The sequence below is a fragment of the Pholis gunnellus genome (genome assembly GCF_910591455.1).
Source record: "Pholis gunnellus genome assembly, chromosome: 10".
In the NCBI taxonomy this organism is placed as follows: Eukaryota; Metazoa; Chordata; class Actinopteri; order Perciformes; family Pholidae; genus Pholis; species Pholis gunnellus.
The window spans coordinates 11,560,606-11,579,233 of record NC_136537.1 but is presented as its reverse complement, the minus strand read 5'-3'; the positions used below and the strand labels follow the sequence as shown (position 1 = coordinate 11,579,233).

Sequence of the window (18,628 nt, the reverse complement as noted above, 5' to 3'; positions counted from 1 at the left end):
AGGTGAATATATCGTCTGGGGACACGGGCCCTCTTGTGTCCACAGGGGAGAATTACATGCTTTCAATTTGACAGGAAATAGTTATGTGGAAAAGACAATTTCTTTTATTTTGGTTTCACATGTAGAACATTATTATTCATTACATATATCACAAAGCAGAAACTGTTGTATGAAGTCATTTATTTCCTAATTAACAGCATTAACAACATACATGTAAGTCTGGAAGTGCTTTGGGGACGAAAACAGGCCGTCAGTACATAGTAAAAACTGTATTCACAGAGTGCAGAAATAACAAATACCGTGTTCAAAAGGATATTATGCAGGCTAAATACATTTTATTTAGCCTGCATTTATTCAGGCTGAATAAAGATGTATCGCAGTGTTCCCATTTTAGGTATGATATCACAAATAAAACGCATATTGAACTGGACAACACAGAAAGGACAACTATACATCCACATATTTATGCCCAGGAAAAAACTGATTTGACTGGCTGTACTTACATTTTTAAGAATGTAAAAAAATGTCACAAGAAACACGCTATAGAAATGTAAAAGCAGAGACAAATAATATGTCACACATAGGTACAAAATGCTTGAGGAAAAAAAAAAATTTGAACCACAAACTTCTAAATTTTCATTTTTTTTTATGCCAATACTGATTGGTGTGATTAATTCATACGCATGCATCTCTGCCAAACTGGAATAACATACTTTTAATTGTCATTTATTATGAGAGGATGACGAAAATGTGAAACACTGTACAAACTCATTCAGAGCCAGTTCTAAATGGCAAAAAGTTCTTTCCTCTAACATTTGTGAGAAATGTTTTCTGCATCTTCTTGCTCATACACTCGAATGTTTTTCAAGCACTGGGGAGTAACCTGCAGATCTATTCACTGGTTTCATCCACTTTGCCACTGGACTCACAGAGGGGTCTTTTCTCCATCATAGTGTATGGAAAAGGTGGAACATCACAGCTAGTGAAGTCCAGTTTCTTGGGAACACTGCAGTTGCTAAAGTCCAGTTTCTTGGCGCTGTCACAACCAAACTCCAGCTTCTTGAGCCGAGCTAGACTCTTGATGCTGCCGGGGGGCCTTCCAGGACTGACCTTATATCCTGCAGCTTTGGTGGTACCAAGAGGCCTCCCTGGACTGGTTTTGAACCCAGCCGCTCTAGTTGTCCCAAGCGGACGTCCGGTACTTGTACGATAACCAGCTGACTTCGTGGTCCCTGATGGCCTCCCTCTACGCCCCGACTTCACGATGCCCTTCTTCTTCTTAGAGCCATCGGGCCCTGCAGCCTCACTGCCCCTGATTCTCACTGTCTGAGGCTGGAAGTCGTTCTGCGTGTCTTGGATTTGACATACCATGGCTTTGTGCATGCCCGGTGGTAAAGGGGCAAGGCCGGCAAGGGACAGCTGCAGACCAGGGTTTGTCTGCGAGGGGTAGAATTTGCTGGACTGTGTGCTACATAAATCAAAGTGGCTGGCTGGATGACAGTCCTCTGCCAGTCCACTCATACAATAGTCACTGTTGCTGCTGGTCACTTGATGCATCATATTCTGTTGGGAGGGCAGGTAAATATAAATATAAACATTAGACAGAAAAACCACACGTGTAACCAGACAAACACAAAGCCAAAGAAGCTTTTTAGTTTACTTTTGGTGGCGCCAACAGGCCTTTTGGCGATGCAACACAACACACAAGTGATGGAAAGACAAAGCGAGGTAAACTAGGGCTGCAGTTTGCAACAACAACAACAACAAAAAAGGTGCCATGCACGAACATTATTATTACCTCACGTCAATGCTCATCTATTTGAAGAAGGTGAAATGAATAGTTCGTACCGTATTTGTTGGTGGATGTTAGATGGAAAGGGTTAATTTCGGATCGCATACATTTTCCTTCTCTGGCAGCCACAACATCTTTGTGAAGACGCCGCACAAACTACGCCCTGGCGGCCATGACTGAGGTCTTGAAGCGGGACAGCAAATTTCAGTATCCTACTGCATGTATTTCATGCTCATTTAATCCTTAAGCAGAGGTTTAGAGCAGAGAGGCAGCCATTTTCGCCTGGAAAGAAATTTGATAAAACAGGATGCGCTTAGCACGCATGCGCACAACGGCATCCAGGAAACGGAGAGGCAGATCAGTGTCACCCAACGTGGTTTTGTTAAACAAAGACGTATCTAAAAACGTGGGCCTCTATTTACAATATAAACAAAATTATAAACAATCATAACTCCACAAACTATATAATCAACACATTGTCCAGAATTGCCGGATACTGTAACTAAACCATGTGTAAAAATCGTCACTGGTAACTGCTAATATGAGCATGCATGTGTCATATAAACAACAATGACGACAACAAACACCATTCTCCATTGTTTTGTACGTTTTATTAACATCCATATCAACTTTAAGTAAAGAAACTGGATTTTATGGAGCAACTGCAATGCCAGAACAGATAGCAATATACATTAATCAGCATTTTCCCCGATGGTCGCCTTTCGATCTTTTGCTTAATTAAGTCCACAGGACTTAAGTTTCCTTGATGAGCTTAGTCAGCTTCTGAATCTTTGTTTTGGTGGACATGTCCACGTACTTGTCTCCGATACTGACGATCATGCCACCCAGGATTGCAGGATCCGACTGTGAAGAGGAGACAGTTTTACTTGCATATAAAGATAAAGTCACACCAACTGCAAAATTGTATTTTGTATGTTTCTGGGATCATGCATTGACACTGTACCTTTGTTTCCAGCTTGATAGTTTCCCCCTTCTGAAGGAAGCCCTTGAGAGCTAATTTCAGGTCAGCAAGATTAGCGACATCCAAAGGCTAAAATGGATAAATATGAATTGGTTGATTGTATAACATATTTACAGTATAAAGAATGCCATTAATTACTTTTAAGAGACTGCTAAATCATATGGAGTATTATATTTGAGGTGAAGAGTTTTCTAGTGTAGGAGGTTCAGCGATGATGCGTCAGTCCATCCATTTCATACCTGAGCAGTGGTGACGGAGCAGATGACCTCTCCACGGTGGGCACTCATCATCTTGGCAAAAGCAGTGATAACTTCACCAGTTATAGGAAGACGACCATTGTCAGACAAAACAGCTGCAAAACAAAAAGCAGGATACGTTCGAGTGAGATTGAATACTTTTAGTATAGTTTCTCTGCAATACTAACCGACTGCCTTAAGGTGCAATGCGTAAAGCAAAGCCACCTGCTCCAAAGAAACAGGGGAAGCATTTCACCCCTACTACTGGGTCCACACCACGTCTTTAATTATGATAATACTTCTTTTTTTTTTTTTTTTTAAACCAACTACTAACTAACAGTAGAGCAACAATACACAAAATATAACCAAACTGCTGAAAGGCTGAGACGGTCAAAGTAACACTGCTATCTTATAATCTTCACATGTGGCATCGGTCTCTAGTTTACATTAGCCATCTGTTAGTTTGTGCCACTAATCGGGGTCTGAACAGTCTGTGTGCACTTGATAGTTTGTTTCTTTGACTAAATGCAAAGTGGCAAAAATTACCTTCGTCTAGTTCATCTACAGCATAATTAATATTGCACTCCTATGGGACTGAACCATAGGGATGGCGGAGCACTGCTGCCATGGGGAATGCATTGAGGAGCTTATAACTGGCCGAATGAAAAGACATTTTATCTCATTTGTATTTTTGTTCACATTTGTGCCGACAAATGTTCCTAAATAACAAAACAAAAAAAACAGACATACATACACAGATCAGGAGACTACAGATCAGAGGAAGACTACGGCTGTATAATAGTCACATGGTCTGTGACCTCTATAGGAGGTCAAAGGTACTAAGAGCCACAGATGATTTCAATTTGAGTTGGTTCTTCACCATGTGTCTTCTAACTTTAGAAAACACAACAGAAAAGGTTTTGTGTACAAGATATAAAAAAAAAAACATTGCATATTTAAGTGTACTTCCAGCACATGACTTCTGAGAATAAAGAAAACGATATAATGTGATTTGCATGTTGGTTCCTGTTAGCACACTTAATACAAAAATAAAGTGCTAAACCTGTTCATTGCTTTGGCTTCTTTATAGTACAACAATTAAACCTGGTGTGTGCTGGTGAACTCATCGTACTGTTCCTGTAACCTCTATCGACTACGCTGTGATTAGGATAATGCCATGTTAAACTGCACAGTGATCACTCACTGATGAGGTTGACAGTGATGGATGAAACCTTGGCCTTTGCAAGACCATCATGGAAAGTCTTCTGCTTGATGCTGCGCTTCACATGAGGATTCATTACAATACTGGAAACATATGGGTCCTTGATCAGAGTCTGAAAAACAAGATGGCACACAGCAATTAATGTGCTTTAGTTGGAACAGCATGGATTTGCAAAATTTGAAAATCATGACATTATCCCAATGCTTCACTCCTCTGATATATGGCACATTTATTGATTTCTTCCCCCACAATGTAAATGACTTACATCCTCATCACCTTGGGACGAAACGTTGCTAAAAACACTACTTTCATCATCCGTTCACCTACAATTGACTTCATTAAACTGCAATTCAGAGTGTTGACTTTGACTTACAGACACGTTTCCCATCTCCTGCTCCACTTGGTCCAGTTTGTTCTGCTTACTGGCAGCTGAGAACAGAGCAGTAGCATAGCGGCCTGCCACTCCATAGACCTGGATGGGAGACTGTAAGCACATAAATACAGATTAACTAGACTGCGAACACCATTCCTACTAAACGGGCAGTTATGCTTAGTGCAGTCTGACGTTATTTACCTTAACAAGCTTTGGTCTGACCACAGACGTGCTGAATTGGCGGACCTAGAATAGAAACAATGCATGATGTCAACACAGAGAAACCAGAACTTAAACTAATTTAACGTTTGGTACGCTTTGTACCATTTACGTTATAGACAGCTAGCTGGTAGGCTAACACGTTAGCAGTCATTCAAGTGCAAAGCCTAGCGTGGAATTGATGGACATTTAGCGTTAGCTCCTGGTCTCCAGATGGGATACAATACAATAAGAGATTATTTTAGACATTAATATTTCGGTCAAAGCTACCATAAAATGATTAAAATCACCAAAAATGGTTGAATGTCTTACCTGCTGTCCTAGCATGAGTGCTGCCATTTTCTCCTACAGCTGTCCAGAGTAGAATAACCGACTGCGCATGCGCTCTTCAGAGGGAGGCGTCTAACAAAGCTTGTGGTTAATGTAGTCTTTTCAGTGTGGCGCAATCTAACAGGTGGGGAAAAAGGCTTTCTAAATGGACAACCACAATTTATTTTATTTAAAAATATCTCACTTTACTCATTCTGTCGAATGGGAAAATTACATCAACTTGGCAAAAATGTATGTTTAATTTCAAAGCACATTTTTAGTAGCATTTCGCCTCCAGGTTGTTTATTCTGACCTTCGGACAGGTTATATTTTTCGTCAGTTTGTAGATTTGACTGTTTATCGGCAGTAACTTGCCCGATTTTCATTAAACTTGGTTGACGTAGCATGGGCCAAGGAAGAACCTGTTACATTCTGGAGCGGATTGCCCTTGGCAGAGGTCTGCGCTTTCCGAATGACCTTCCAGTTCTATATAAAACACATTCTTACAACTGGTAGTTCCTGAGGTATCTCATACCTTAAAACATGAGTATTCACGTTTCTAAAAAACACATTTATGTTCACATTATGTTCCTTGCTCCTTTTACCACTTTACAGAGTGAACCAACTTGCTGACAAAATGATCTACCTTCATTTCTTTCTTTTTTCTTTTAGTGCATACTGCAGCTGCTGTTTTAAAGTACACACTGTTGCATGCAGTGTGTGTTCAATGGGGACATATTACTTCGTCATAACATTGCAGCTTGAACTTACATACAATGCATTGGGACATACTTAATAATTGTCTGGTATACTAAATAGTATTGTGGTTATGAGTATTGGAGCACACAGTTGGTAACCAAACTGTACATCTCACGTGTTCTCCTGAGAGAGCCAATTAAATAGTCTGATTACTGGCATGTGCTTTTTCTTTTAGATATAGATTTAGATTTAGATATATATTAGATATTTATACAAATAAAGTCTTCAACAGAAACTGAATTTTTGACATTTAGACAACTATACTCGTGATAAGATATCAACCTTTTTTGTAAGCGCTCACATTGAACCACATCAAATAAAACTTCAATGAAACCATTTCAAACTTCATTCAAATGTAACTGTACTTGGCCCTTAGTTTAAATAAATACTATTTGTGTGGTAACATATGGCCATCAAGCAATATTTAACATTAAACAACTAAATTAAGATAACTAATTGGCTGAGAAAACAAGTAACTTTTATCGAACTCTAATGTCATACTACAAAATATTGTATCCATCCTTAAGGAAATTGTTGTGCAGCAGTTGCAGTAAAAAGTAGGAAATATTGCTTTACTTTTAATCCTCCACTAAACTAGCTACCGACTAGTTAATTAGCTAGCTAGCGTTAACTGTCTTACTAGCTCTGATTAGACAACTGAGCACGTAGCTAACGTTAGCTTTAAAACAGAGACACAGCGGGTTTCTTCACTGCCAGTCATAAAATGGCAAATAGACAAAACAAAGTGTTCTCACAGGTTCAACCTCTGTTAGACAGGGCCTATTATCTGCGCTATAAATCAGTTAGCTACCTATTTGGGATGCAACTATTGGCCAGCTAAGCTAACGCTAGCTAACTAGCCTGTGAATGTGCTCGTTGTATTTGTAGTGACATTAACGTACTGTAGGTTCAACCGTTGGTCCTGACTGTTAACGTACTGTAGGTTCAACCGTTGGTCGTGACCTTTTCAACCGTTGGTCCTGGCTGTTAACGTACTGGAGGTTCAACTGTTGGTCCAGACTGTTCCCGGTTTCGTCCACCAGAGGGTAGATAAACTAAAAAATGTCACTTTCTAAATAACCGATAACCATAAAACACAGTGAAGATGAAATAAAAATAAACCCATTACATTTAAATCAACCCGGACAAATAAACGATACATTCTTTTTTTGAATCCTTATGGAGATATGCTATGACGTAGAGATGATTTGTTGCTCAGCCTCGCTCCGGACCTGGACCAGAGTTAGCAGGGTTGGGTCTACAGTTTATCTGAGCTAGTCTTACAGTCCTTTCGATACTAATAGGTATCTGTGTGACCTTGGTCCTTTAACAACGAGAAGTCATTTTGTGTATCATGTGAACGAAACACTTTTTGTCCGCACCAAACTGCAGAGACGCAGAGCAGTTGACGCATTCGTTTTTGCTGAGCGCACACACACACGCGCGCGAGCGGACATACACATGCAAGCTGCGAATGACCAGAGAGCTCGCTAAGGACGTAGCGTAGCCGGGCCACCAACAACGTAACGAAACAGCGAGTTGTTTTCCTTAGACATTTTGTTAAAGCTGGTCGGCTCGCTAGCTGACGGACAAACCATGGACGACAAGTCATTCACCAAGGAGTTGGACGGATGGATTGAACAACTGAATGAGTGCAAACAGCTGAGTGAGAATCAGGTCAAAGTCCTGTGTGAAAAGGTAAGGCTTGCGCAGGGAGACGGGCACGTTATTAATACCTGCCATTAGCTTTCTGCAATGCTAGCGGACCGTTAGCTGTTAACGTTGCATCGTCGTGCTCATAATAAATGTATTTGCGGAACTAACATGAGCTAATGCATGTGGCCTTGCTTTGGAGCACACCATTTGACTGCAGCTGCGTGCCGCACATCGCTCAAGGGAAGCAACTCGCCCAAGAAGATGGAGGAGGATGCCTGCAAAAATATGTTTTCTCTAGCTACGCCCACTCCTGGTTCCTCACTGGAGTGCACCGGCACTACCACAACAAACTATAATACTCCTCTGTGTCCTTTACAATCTGACGAAATGATGCACATTTAGTGTTATAGAGTGTTAATAAGGCTTGTGTAATACACGTGCTCATCATGTACTCCTACACTGCACCATACTCTGTGTTACCTGTTAATCAGCATCATCCTGTGTTTTCTTGGTCCTCCATTTAAGGCAAAGGAGATCCTCACAAAGGAGTCCAACGTGCAGGAGGTGAGATGTCCGGTGACCGTCTGCGGGGACGTCCATGGTCAGTTTCATGACCTGATGGAGCTGTTTAAGATCGGGGGGAAGTCTCCAGACACCAACTATCTCTTCATGGGAGACTATGTTGACAGAGGCTACTATTCTGTGGAGACAGTTTCTCTTCTGGTTTCTCTTAAGGTAAAATGACACGTTGCCACTGATGTCAGCTACAACTGGGATATGAATTTGGAACTGGGACAAGGATGATGTTTATCGCTGGTTATTCTTGTTTTTTGTTATAAAACCATTTTTCTTTGTAGGTAAGGTTCCGTGAACGCATCACAATCCTCAGAGGGAACCATGAGAGCAGACAGATCACACAGGTGTACGGCTTCTATGACGAGTGCTTAAGGAAATATGGAAATGCCAATGTTTGGAAGTACTTCACAGATCTGTTTGACTACCTGCCTCTTACGGCGCTGGTGGATAACCAGGTACGGCTGTGTATTCACATGTAGCATGTGACGTACAGCAAAGATGCAGGGACTCATCATTCATTTTCTGCCTCTTCCGTAAGATCTTCTGCCTCCATGGTGGATTGTCCCCTTCAATAGACACACTGGAACACATCAGAGCGCTGGATCGCTTGCAGGAGGTTCCTCATGAGGTACGTTGAGGAAGAGCCCTTCTAGATGATGTATTATTCTGTAATTTACTGTTATAACAGGATGTTGCAACATTTATTATAAGGAGTATGATGGCGCATGTAGATGCAAGGACGCTCTGACAATCTTGGGATTGTTATATCATATATATTGGACATTCATCACATTTCATTTTAAAGTTTAGAGCTGAAACGATTCAATTATAATATATTCATTGAGCCATATTTTGAGCCAACATTTTTTGGGTGTAGCCCTAATAGAAGTCTATAGTTTGACAGTATCCTAAAACCTCTAGATATTGGACATATTTTGTGTTTGCATGTGCGAGAGACTAAACAACACTGATGTTTCCTCCATTTTTCAGGGTCCAATGTGTGACTTGTTATGGTCCGACCCAGATGACCGTGGCGGCTGGGGCATCTCACCTCGTGGCGCTGGTTACACCTTCGGGCAGGACATTTCCGAGACCTTCAACCATGCCAATGGCCTAACTTTGGTCTCAAGAGCCCACCAGCTGGTGATGGAGGTACTTTAACTTTGTTTATCTGCTGAAAGTAATTCCGTTTTTTAATTGGAGACACTGCAGATGCAGCTTTGACTTAACATGTTGTGGATTTAAAATAAATAACGTGCAGGTAACCTTTTCATCCAGGGTTACAATTGGTGCCACGACCGCAATGTAGTGACGATCTTCAGTGCACCGAACTATTGTTATCGTTGTGGAAACCAGGCAGCAATCATGGAACTTGATGACACGTTGAAATACTCCTTGTAAGTACATTTTGTTACAAACATGTAGATCTTTCGTATTGGACTTTTCTTAAAAAGGAATTATTATTGAGGACAGCGCTTGCCTTTTCTTTGCTTCAGCCTACAGTTCGATCCTGCGCCACGCAGAGGGGAGCCCCATGTGACGCGGCGTACGCCAGACTACTTCCTGTAAAGATCACTGGCGAGGATGGCAAGAGGCTACACAGAGAAAAGAAGCATTCTTAACTCATGGACCAAAAAACAAAAAAAATGTGTGCCATAATCACAATGAAATGGAAACTATCACATCTAGTTAAAGACCACCATCCTTTCAACTTTTTCCTCTCTGTGCATGATGTTTTTATTGCTAGAAATGATTGCTACTATGAACAATACGGTCACAATACCTGCTGGTTCGTCAGGAAACATGAATGAACTGATGCAGAGAATAAGTAATGTTTAAGTAAAGTAATGTTTGTGTCGATAATGAGCAGAGTGTTTCCATTTACAGTATGTAAGCCGCATCTAACACTTGGCATGGCCTCAAATCAAAGGTTGCAGTAAATATAATGTCAACTCTTTCTTTTTGTAACTGAAGCGCAACAGTTTATTTTGTGAAGTGAAATGATAGGGTTAGACGTCGGAAATGAGTACGTTCTCTTTGCACTTTTGTATTTGATTTTTATCACATGGCACTGACAGACTTTCTTCTTTTTTTATACCCTGTTATAGTGTAAGTATCCCTCTTCCTGCCCTGCTGTCTCTTATGGGAGTTAATGTAATTCATTTAAGTAAGCAATATTGGTACCAATTACATCAGTTGTTAAAAAATAAATAATAACTTAATGTTTTGCAGCCACCACTATACAAAATAAAGACTGAAGTTGCTTCGTCATGTACTTCATTTAAGCACAGTTTGTGGCATTATTCCTTCTCACCAGTCACCACTAGATGGAAACAGACACCCAGAAGCTGCTGATGATCCACTGATCATAGTGATTATTAGGCGGACTGTGAATGTGTGCAGGAGGTTGTGTATTTATTGTGTATTTATGTACTAAAGGCGTTTGGTGTATGATGATTGCAAAAGGGATAAGGCTGTGCCATAGAGGACTAATTTAGCTTTTCATTTTGTTTGATGTTGTCCTTTTTTTAAATATATATAGACCAAATTAATGATTTGTTTTAAGGGAAACTTTTCACAAGATATTAGTTTCGGCAATCAATGTCAGACCGTATGTGGAAATCCAGTTTTACCAGTTATTAATAATTTACTGACTGTGAATCAAAGTCGCAGAAATGTCAGAGCTCTAACGGATGTGGTGCTCAGCTCGCTGCTGAAAATAAAAGCCTCACTGAAAGGACGTGAAATGAAACCTAATTTGCCACTTCAAGTGTTTACCTAAGATTGACATATTTTCTAAGAAGAATAGAAAATCATTTTCTTTTATTTTCAAGACTCTTTATTTCCCGTTGTCTTTTAGTGTCACACCGCCAATCTTTTTCCAGTGCGTTTCTGGACTTTTACTTTGTCATCTCGGTGTTCGGCGCTGGGGGATGTACCGCTCGTGCGCTCTGTAGCTGAGCTGACGCTGCTTGCACAGTGAAATTAGCTGGCTGCAGTCTTTCAGGGACACCTCTTGCGGACCTGCCCGGAGCCCACAGTGCAGTAAGTAACCTGTCCGTATTGTCTTTTTTAACGGCTCAATCAAGACGGCAACAATAGAAAAAGCCGCGCGTGCACGTTGTTGTCTGAGGTCGGGTAAACTGTCATTAGACGCGTGGGGCTCCTCGAGCAGCCTGCTGGATGTGTGGATGTGGCAGGCTGATACTAGTTGAATCTGGGGCACACAGCTGGACTGTTATTGCGCTGGACCGATGCCGTGGCTAATTAGTCGTTTCAAAAATGATGATTCTTAGATTTTTTTGTTGTTGTCTGATAAAGTCTCACTAAGATCGCATTGTTCAGATGCAGAAACACCTCCAGTTACAGTCCAGATCTGACTGGTCTACGTCGGGTTGAACAATTAACCGTATCCAGTCACAGAGCATGTTCACCCTGCGACCACAAAGCCGCTGTCACAGTGCGATGGATGCACGAGAACACAATACATGAAGGGTAAACTATCTGCCATAGGGTTCTTGATTTTTGATGAAATATTTGATTGTAATGTGTTATGAATTGCAGGTCAATGTATAACCACGCAGGCCGCCCTTGATTGGTTGAGCGTGAGGGCAGAGGCATCTGAGGGTTTACAGATCAAAGGCCGTCTCAGTGCAAAGTTCAGTCCCCCATCACCATCAATGAATCATGAATATAGTTATGTGCTATTATCGGGGGTTACTCTGCAACTACTGTTCAAACCAACTCGTGCAGTGATTTAGTGTTTCATTGGACAATCTCAGAGTGGGTGGGGGGGGGGGTGTGTGTTTTGTTGTCATCTCGTGAGAATCTCATGGAGTTTAATTCAATTTAAAGCGACAGCACGCCACCACCGCCAGCAAACAAGAGTTCTCTGTTTTATTGTCAATCCAGCAGCCATCTTTGGTGCAATTTCAGGTGGAGTTTCATCATCATGCTGCTGCCTCTATGGCTGCTGCAGATTCGTGCAATGGACTCGCTGCACCCTCGGTGTGTCCTTGGTCTCCCAGCAGTTCAGCTGGAGAATGGAACAAATGGGTTAAAAACCAGATCAGACTGGGTTATCTGGAGACACAGACACACAGGCACACACACACACACAAACACACACTGGCTAGAATGAACATGCTGCATGCACATTCACAAAGCTGATGTTTTTTGATAGTGCAGCGTCTATTCAATGCAGGCCAGTCTTATCTGGTTTTGGGTTGTGAGATGATGAATGCATAAAACTTGCTCACTAGTGACGTTGATTAATATAGTTGCATAACACGCTGCTCTTCGCTCACTTAGCCCTAACACAATTTGTATTGATAGAAATCATTTCAAAAACGGTGTGCAGCCAATCACGGTTGTTCACAATGCACATGCAGAACGCTTTGGCACTTTCCAAAAGCGGCTTTTCAGCCACAGTTTGGGGGGGTTGGTGTGCACCCATAATAGGGCTTTGCAATTAAGTGCTTCACAACCCTCGTGTCAGGTCAGCCATCACCATAGCAACATTATGCTGAATAAGCGGCATTGCAATCCAGGGAGGAGTATTATTTTCAGGAGTCCTCCCTCACTGACTTGTGTCTGCAAAGAAAAAAAAAGGAAGTGAGAGACTAACTCATGCGGTGAGTGCTGGAGCACGGCCCTGAAATCCTGGAACAACATCAGTCACCTTCAGCGAAATACAACGCAGATGAAACACAGTTATGCTAGAGAACTAATCCTCAGACATCCTCCTGCTTCGATATATTTACTCCAGAAGAAGGCGACTGAAAATCCTGGAACCTTGAAGCATCCTACATACTTTTGTGCGCCGCTGCAGATACCAGATATAATTATTGAAACATTTGTCTTTCTCCAGATAAATATGGCAGCAGACCTATCCACTTCCATAAACATCAAGGAGCCCCGGTGGGACCAGAGCACGTTTGTAGGTCGGGCCAAACATTTCTTCACTGTCACAGACCCCAGGAACATTCTCCTCACCAACGAACAACTAGCACATGCACACAAAGTCATCACCGACTACAGGTAGACCAATGCTACAGCTGCTAGTACAGTAGCACTAGCAATGCACCAGGATATACATGATTGTGCTCCTATGAATGTGGGTTTGCTTTAAATGTTGTTTTTACTGCCTCCTAGGAAAGGTGTAGTCTCCCCAGGACTGACAGAAGATGAACTCTGGAGAGCAAAATATGTTTTTGACTCGGCTTTCCATCCCGATACTGGGGAGAAGATGATCCTGATTGGCCGCATGTCAGCGCAGGTTCCAATGAACATGACGATCACTGGATGCATGATGACATTTTACAAGTAAGAACTGTGACTGTTACACCCAGGCTTATCGATTCAACTATATCACTGACACTATTCCCATTGTTTGGTTGGTCGTGGTTTTACTGGGACGCTAGAATAGAACGGAGCAAAAATGGTATTAGTGACACCTGTGTTTTTCCTACTATGACAAGTCGCCCTTGTTCCTTAACTTAATTACTTAAAATATTATCACTTGTGCATGTTTACGTGTGAATTGCTATCGATTCCACTGTTCTCAATGTTGCAGGACAACTCCAGCGGTGTTGCTCTGGCAGTGGATCAATCAGTCTTTTAACGCAATAGTCAACTACACCAACAGGAGCGGTGACGCTCCAATCACGGTCAGGTAAGAGACGGGCGTTTTGTCACTGATACAGGCTCATATTAACCCTTTTTAATTCAACCGAGGGGCAAGGGTTGTGGCCAGTTTTTGTATGATGTGACCGGTGACTCTTCTGTTTGCAGTCAGCTTGGCACGGCTTATGTGTCTGCCACCACGGGGGCGGTTGCCACCGCTCTAGGACTAAATGCACTAACAAAGGTACCAGTTAATCTAACACCCTTTATACATCTCATTTTAATGTGCCGACCTCAGCTGCATGGGTGTGCTGGCGTGAGCTAGCCACGCACAAACTCTCTTTGTCATAGAGGAGCTGTATTATTTACAGGGTCATGGTCCTGGTATCACAATGTTTTCCTGGCAGCTTTTAAAAGTGACTTTGTGCTGATTTATGTCTACTTGTCTGAGAGGTTGAATTATCCGTGATGTACAGCAGAGCCAAATTATTAATTTCTTCCTTCCTGTTTTGATGCCTCCTCTCTCCTGCTGTAGCACATCTCACCTCTGATTGGACGGTTTGTTCCATTTGCTGCTGTTGCTGCTGCTAACTGTATCAACATCCCTCTGATGAGACAAAGGTAAAGAGGACATGCAACACTCAGCAAAGTACCTCATGGGTTTGAAGCATGTTTACAATTTAAATATGTCCCTGGAATTCCTCATTGGAGGTGGAACGAAAGGTCAGATGATTCGGATTTAATTTGCTTTGCTCCTTGTTTTCAGAGAACTTCAACACGGCATTCCCATAACAGATGAGAATGACAACAGGTTAGGAGAGTCGACGAATGCTGCGCAGCAGGCTATCTCTCAGGTTGTGGTCTCCAGAATCCTCATGGCTTCTCCAGGAATGGGTATGAATATATTTATATCGGTCCAATACGACACCTGCTGTTAGGTTTGTTCACTCCTCCCCTGGCAGCTGGTGGCGTCACTTTAAACCAACAACTTTATTATATATTCAAAAATGTGTTATTTGTGTCTTTTCAGCGATCCCCCCGTTTTTAATGAACCATTTGGAAAAGAAGGCCTTTCTGAGGGTAGGCATATTTCTGCTTCGTTAACATGCACAATGTAACCTCCAACATCAGCTTCATCCTCACAGGTTTAATGTGTTCCATGTTATTAAATGGTGGGAACCTCATGTTCCTCGCTGTGTCTACCACTCTGTTTGCATTTCGTAATCACACATCAGAGGAATGAAAGGCACTGAGGACATGAGGCCACTCTAGTATGGGAATTCACCACCGCTTTTGTGCCGCTCATTCGTTTTTCTGCCTGGTCTTTTCAGAAGTTCCCATGGATGAGTGCACCTATTCAAGTCACCCTGGTGGGATTCTGGTGAGTCGTCAGAGATGGTCCACCTGATAAGCAGCCATGTCAAATTCCATTCACGTTTCCTATTTTTTCCTTATGGGATATGAAACTTCAGTAACCATAAGGTTTATGTCATAAGGACTGATGACAAATCTTGTCTTTTCTCTGCTTTAGCCGCTACCTTGTCATTTGCAAGTGCCCTCATCATTTCAAGTGTTAATTGTAAAAACAAATGTTATCTTTGCAAATTTGAAGTTGGACTGCCATTCAATTTTTCACAGACATTCATGGTTCACCAGAGGATCAATTCTTCTGACTTTGGAGGTCCTTAAACTTCTCATAATAGCGACATCATCGTGCCAAAAATGCATTTGTGCACCACTTTGTTTTATGACCAAATACCTGCAAAACTAATGAGATTCCCATCAGCCTCAGCTGTCGGTGTGTTTAGTGTTCATTCTCAAATGTTAGCATGCTAACATGCTAAACTAAGACGGTGTATTACAATAATATGTTATTGTAATATCACAATAATATGTTAAACCGGTATTTGTACACATGAAACAACCAGCTTCCTGTGACTGCACAGCTGAATTTACCCTCGCTCTTTTCTATCAGGTGTCTTTTTTTTTTTTTTTTTTAGCCAATCAGACGAGGTCAGAACAGGAAGCTCTGGGCTGTTTATCTGTGCAGCGTGTTTCATAGCTCTGTGTTTCCTTCTCAGCCTGGTGTTTGCCACTCCACTGTGCTGCGCATTGTTCCCTCAGAAGAGGTGAGTGAAAAGTTCAAACTTGACCCGGAGGTGATTGTAAACCAGTCTGTCGTAGCCACAGAGCCAGACCCCTTCTCTCTCTCTCTCTCGTTGAATATATGCAGAGTATGCATGATTCGCCTCTGCCTGAAAAAGTTGCATAGCACGCCTACAGTATATGTGTTTGACCCATTAACCCCTTCGTTTCTCTCTCTCTCTCCCCCCCCCCCCCTCCTGATCCAGCTCCATGTCAGTCAGCCGCCTGGAGCCGGAGCTGCAGGAGAAAATCCGGGCCAACCACCCCGGAGTGGAGAGGGTCTTCTTCAACAAAGGGCTATGAGTGTGCAGCCCACTCATCCAAACACTGCCATAACACAGCTGCAGGCTCAGTCCTCGCCTCTCTGCCAGCCCTCCTCATTCAGTGTGCCAAAGTTAAGTTTGGGTCTCCTCATTTCCACCATTCAGATGGATATCTGGGGACTCCCTCTCTTTGTAACCACATGTTTGCTTTTGTCAATGTGATTGTCGATTTTGTTGTAACTGCTAGAGAAGATTTTCTCCTACTGGGCCGGATAAAAAGTACGATGTTTTATCATGACAGATGCTGTGTAGTGGGCACTGTGGGATCGTTTGAAGTGGACATTTTTTCCGTACAGTGCTTTTTTTAAAAACTTTTTAAGTGTGTGACTCGTCGATCGTTTCTCTCCACCAAACCATTTCACACTCTCCTACCTGAGGTTGGCAGTCAGCTTATTTCTTACTTGCATTATAATTGGTTCTAATCACATTTTAATTCTGATTATACAAAGACCTCTGCAGTTCATGCTTTTGCCAAATTTCTTTCACACCTCATCAACGATTACAACCTCCTACTCATGACAGTGTTATTTCAAAGAATGGCATTCACTTAAACTCACTTTAATTCAGTTTATTTTGCCAAATGAGTACTCATGTAGTGAGCTTTGAGGTCTCTTGACATTTAATCATGAATCTGAAAACAACTCTCCAGGGATCCACCCTATAAAATGTGATGCTATGATGACGGCAACCATTGATGGGCCAACACGGTGCTATTTCATGTCTTAATAATTGGTGTTTATCATACTATTTATTATTATGCTTGCCAAACATGCATGAACAAACCACTCGTATGATTCAACCCCTGTGGGAAATGTTTCTGTATATCTAGTCGCTCTGAAGCCACAATCAGGAGAGCTGAACGGTGGTGACAAAATGTGTAACTAATGATAGACACTGGTTCTCACTTAACTAATTCATAATCTTCAATAGTTAACCCAGGATTTAGTGATCATAGTATTTGATCCCACCAAAATTCAACTACTCATTCATGCCTTTCAACAGACTTGTATCTATCGTCTTAATGCAGCGTCCTAAGAGGGTTGATTATAACTGCACAAAGTGACACATTTTAGATTTAGGTGACAGTTTTATCATATTGTTTTGGATGTGTAATAATAGATGTTAAATATGGATGTCAGTATTGGGGGGAAAAAATGCCAAAAAACTATTTTGAGATAGTGTTTTTCAAGGCAAGGATATCAGAGGAATCCATCTAAACAATATGTGTTTTAAATGTGACTTTTGCCATTATGAACTCAACCTGCTCCGTGGGCTCATCGTACAGGATATCTTTGACCTCAGCCTGGTGGATCATTAACAACCCCCTGCTCTTTATATTTTGCTGTTAAAGTGAGAAATATGCACACCTTAGAAATGACATAGTTACACCAGCACACACTATCACACTGATGTTGTAACTTGTTCTGTACCTGTCCTCCGTATTCAGGCGATAATGGACACTGTCGGTGTAGACTGCATTGATGCCACATTTACAGATTTATCATTGGACATTAAAATCAGGGATTAGAGTGAAAAAGATGGACTTAAAGCCACAAAACCAACAAGCAGTATTTAGCAAACCTATCCTAATTCTGAAACGTTAAGAATGATTTTGTATTTGAAACACATGAAACTCTTGTAAACGACGATTTGATTTCATTGCATCTTTTGCTGATCATGTGTAAATGTGTCGGGTGTTTAATGTTTAATATCCTGTAAATCTACTTGCATATATTGATGTAAAAGTACCTTTATTTTAGATCGTCATTGTGTCCAGAGAGATGTGTTGGAGGTGGCGCTGTTCCAAGTGAAGTTTGTTATTTAGTGTTAAAAGGTAACTGAATGTAGCATTTTCCAATTTCAGCTGTTTTAGTGTGTTAGTCCAGAAAAGCACAATAAGTCAACATATTTCAAATGCTGCACATTTTAAAAACTTGTTGAACCTGTTCAGTTTCCTGACCGCAATACTTTTCAGTACATCCAAGAAAAGATGATAAATATTAAACTTCCCTCTTGGTAGACTATTTCTGAGTGTCCCTTAACCTCTGGCTGCATCTGATGAGAACTAACTCCCCTTTAATGTGTTTTAAAAAATATGTAATGAACTACCTAATAAATAACATGTTAAGCTTCTATCTACCAAACGAGATGAAATGTCTCTACAGCCAAAGCGATACAAATCGACTCAAGAGGAAGAAGTCATTTACAGTTTGCATTCATAGCAATGAATCTTTTTAAAATACAAGAGAAACATGGTGTTTGTTCTGCAGTACACTGAGGTGATGTGATGTTTAGACTAACTGGAAGAAATAAAAGTTGATGAAATCTTGTATCTGGTGTTTGTTGATTATGTTCAACTGCAGCTCCAAAGCGCCATCTTCTGGTTCAAACGGGACAAAGTGACGTTACAA

The 18,628-nt window shown here is 41.5% G+C and overlaps 4 protein-coding genes across 4 annotated transcripts; 2 read left to right on the top strand and 2 right to left on the bottom strand.

Moving 5' to 3' along the window:
• Nucleotides 1-633: 633 nt before the first annotated feature.
• On the bottom strand, nt 634-2,080 carry LOC306701645 (UPF0461 protein C5orf24 homolog). Its single transcript, XM_079167013.1, has 2 exons — nt 1,849-2,080; nt 634-1,563 (listed from the first exon to the last, which is right to left on the bottom strand). The coding sequence occupies exon 2, from the start codon at nt 1,558-1,560 to the stop codon at nt 892-894; it is 669 nt and encodes a 222-aa protein (XP_079023139.1). The 5' UTR covers nt 1,561-1,563; nt 1,849-2,080; the 3' UTR covers nt 634-891.
• A 309-nt stretch (nt 2,081-2,389) lies between these two features.
• On the bottom strand, nt 2,390-5,189 carry atp5po (ATP synthase peripheral stalk subunit OSCP). The gene is made up of 7 exons (XM_079167014.1): nt 5,137-5,189; nt 4,807-4,851; nt 4,606-4,716; nt 4,215-4,344; nt 3,014-3,126; nt 2,757-2,843; nt 2,390-2,656 (listed from the first exon to the last, which is right to left on the bottom strand). The coding sequence occupies exons 1-7, from the start codon at nt 5,161-5,163 to the stop codon at nt 2,546-2,548; spliced, it is 624 nt and encodes a 207-aa protein (XP_079023140.1). The 5' UTR covers nt 5,164-5,189; the 3' UTR covers nt 2,390-2,545.
• A 2,177-nt stretch (nt 5,190-7,366) lies between these two features.
• On the top strand, nt 7,367-10,355 carry LOC306702180 (serine/threonine-protein phosphatase 2A catalytic subunit alpha isoform-like). The gene is made up of 7 exons (XM_079167733.1): nt 7,367-7,590; nt 8,074-8,283; nt 8,406-8,579; nt 8,663-8,752; nt 9,115-9,276; nt 9,403-9,521; nt 9,621-10,355. The coding sequence occupies exons 1-7, from the start codon at nt 7,489-7,491 to the stop codon at nt 9,691-9,693; spliced, it is 930 nt and encodes a 309-aa protein (XP_079023859.1). The 5' UTR covers nt 7,367-7,488; the 3' UTR covers nt 9,694-10,355.
• Nucleotides 10,356-11,131: 776 nt separating this feature from the next.
• On the top strand, nt 11,132-18,538 carry sfxn1 (sideroflexin 1). Its single transcript, XM_079168058.1, has 11 exons — nt 11,132-11,169; nt 12,995-13,164; nt 13,279-13,449; nt 13,700-13,798; nt 13,918-13,993; nt 14,285-14,370; nt 14,516-14,643; nt 14,780-14,829; nt 15,081-15,130; nt 15,831-15,878; nt 16,101-18,538. Exons 2-11 carry the CDS (start codon nt 13,001-13,003, stop codon nt 16,195-16,197), a joined length of 969 nt encoding a protein of 322 aa, XP_079024184.1. The 5' UTR covers nt 11,132-11,169; nt 12,995-13,000; the 3' UTR covers nt 16,198-18,538.
• Nucleotides 18,539-18,628: the final 90 nt, after the last annotated feature.

What these genes read in the sequence shown, in the direction of transcription:
- LOC306701645 (XM_079167013.1), bottom strand. Translation starts at nt 1,560, where the DNA reads ATGATGCATCAAGTGACCAGCAGCAACAGTGACTATTGTATGAGTGGA.
- atp5po (XM_079167014.1), bottom strand. Translation starts at nt 5,163, where the DNA reads ATGGCAGCACTCATGCTAGGACAGCAG. An exon ending in CACTCATGCTAGGACAGCAG is followed by an intron (nt 4,852 to 5,136) that starts GTAAGACATTCA and finishes TTTCTATTCTAG; the next exon opens with GTCCGCCAATTCAGCACGTC. An exon ending in CATCACTGTCAACCTCATCA is followed by an intron (nt 3,127 to 4,214) that starts GTGAGTGATCAC and finishes TTTGTTTTGCAG; the next exon opens with CTGTTTTGTCTGACAATGGT.
- LOC306702180 (XM_079167733.1), top strand. Translation starts at nt 7,489, where the DNA reads ATGGACGACAAGTCATTCACCAAGGAGTTGGACGGATGGATTGAACAA. An exon ending in TCAAAGTCCTGTGTGAAAAG is followed by an intron (nt 7,591 to 8,073) that starts GTAAGGCTTGCG and finishes CCTCCATTTAAG; the next exon opens with GCAAAGGAGATCCTCACAAA. An exon ending in CGGCGCTGGTGGATAACCAG is followed by an intron (nt 8,580 to 8,662) that starts GTACGGCTGTGT and finishes CTCTTCCGTAAG; the next exon opens with ATCTTCTGCCTCCATGGTGG.
- sfxn1 (XM_079168058.1), top strand. Translation starts at nt 13,001, where the DNA reads ATGGCAGCAGACCTATCCACTTCCATAAACATCAAGGAGCCCCGGTGG. An exon ending in ATCCCTCTGATGAGACAAAG is followed by an intron (nt 14,371 to 14,515) that starts GTAAAGAGGACA and finishes CCTTGTTTTCAG; the next exon opens with AGAACTTCAACACGGCATTC. An exon ending in AAAAGAAGGCCTTTCTGAGG is followed by an intron (nt 14,830 to 15,080) that starts GTAGGCATATTT and finishes TGGTCTTTTCAG; the next exon opens with AAGTTCCCATGGATGAGTGC.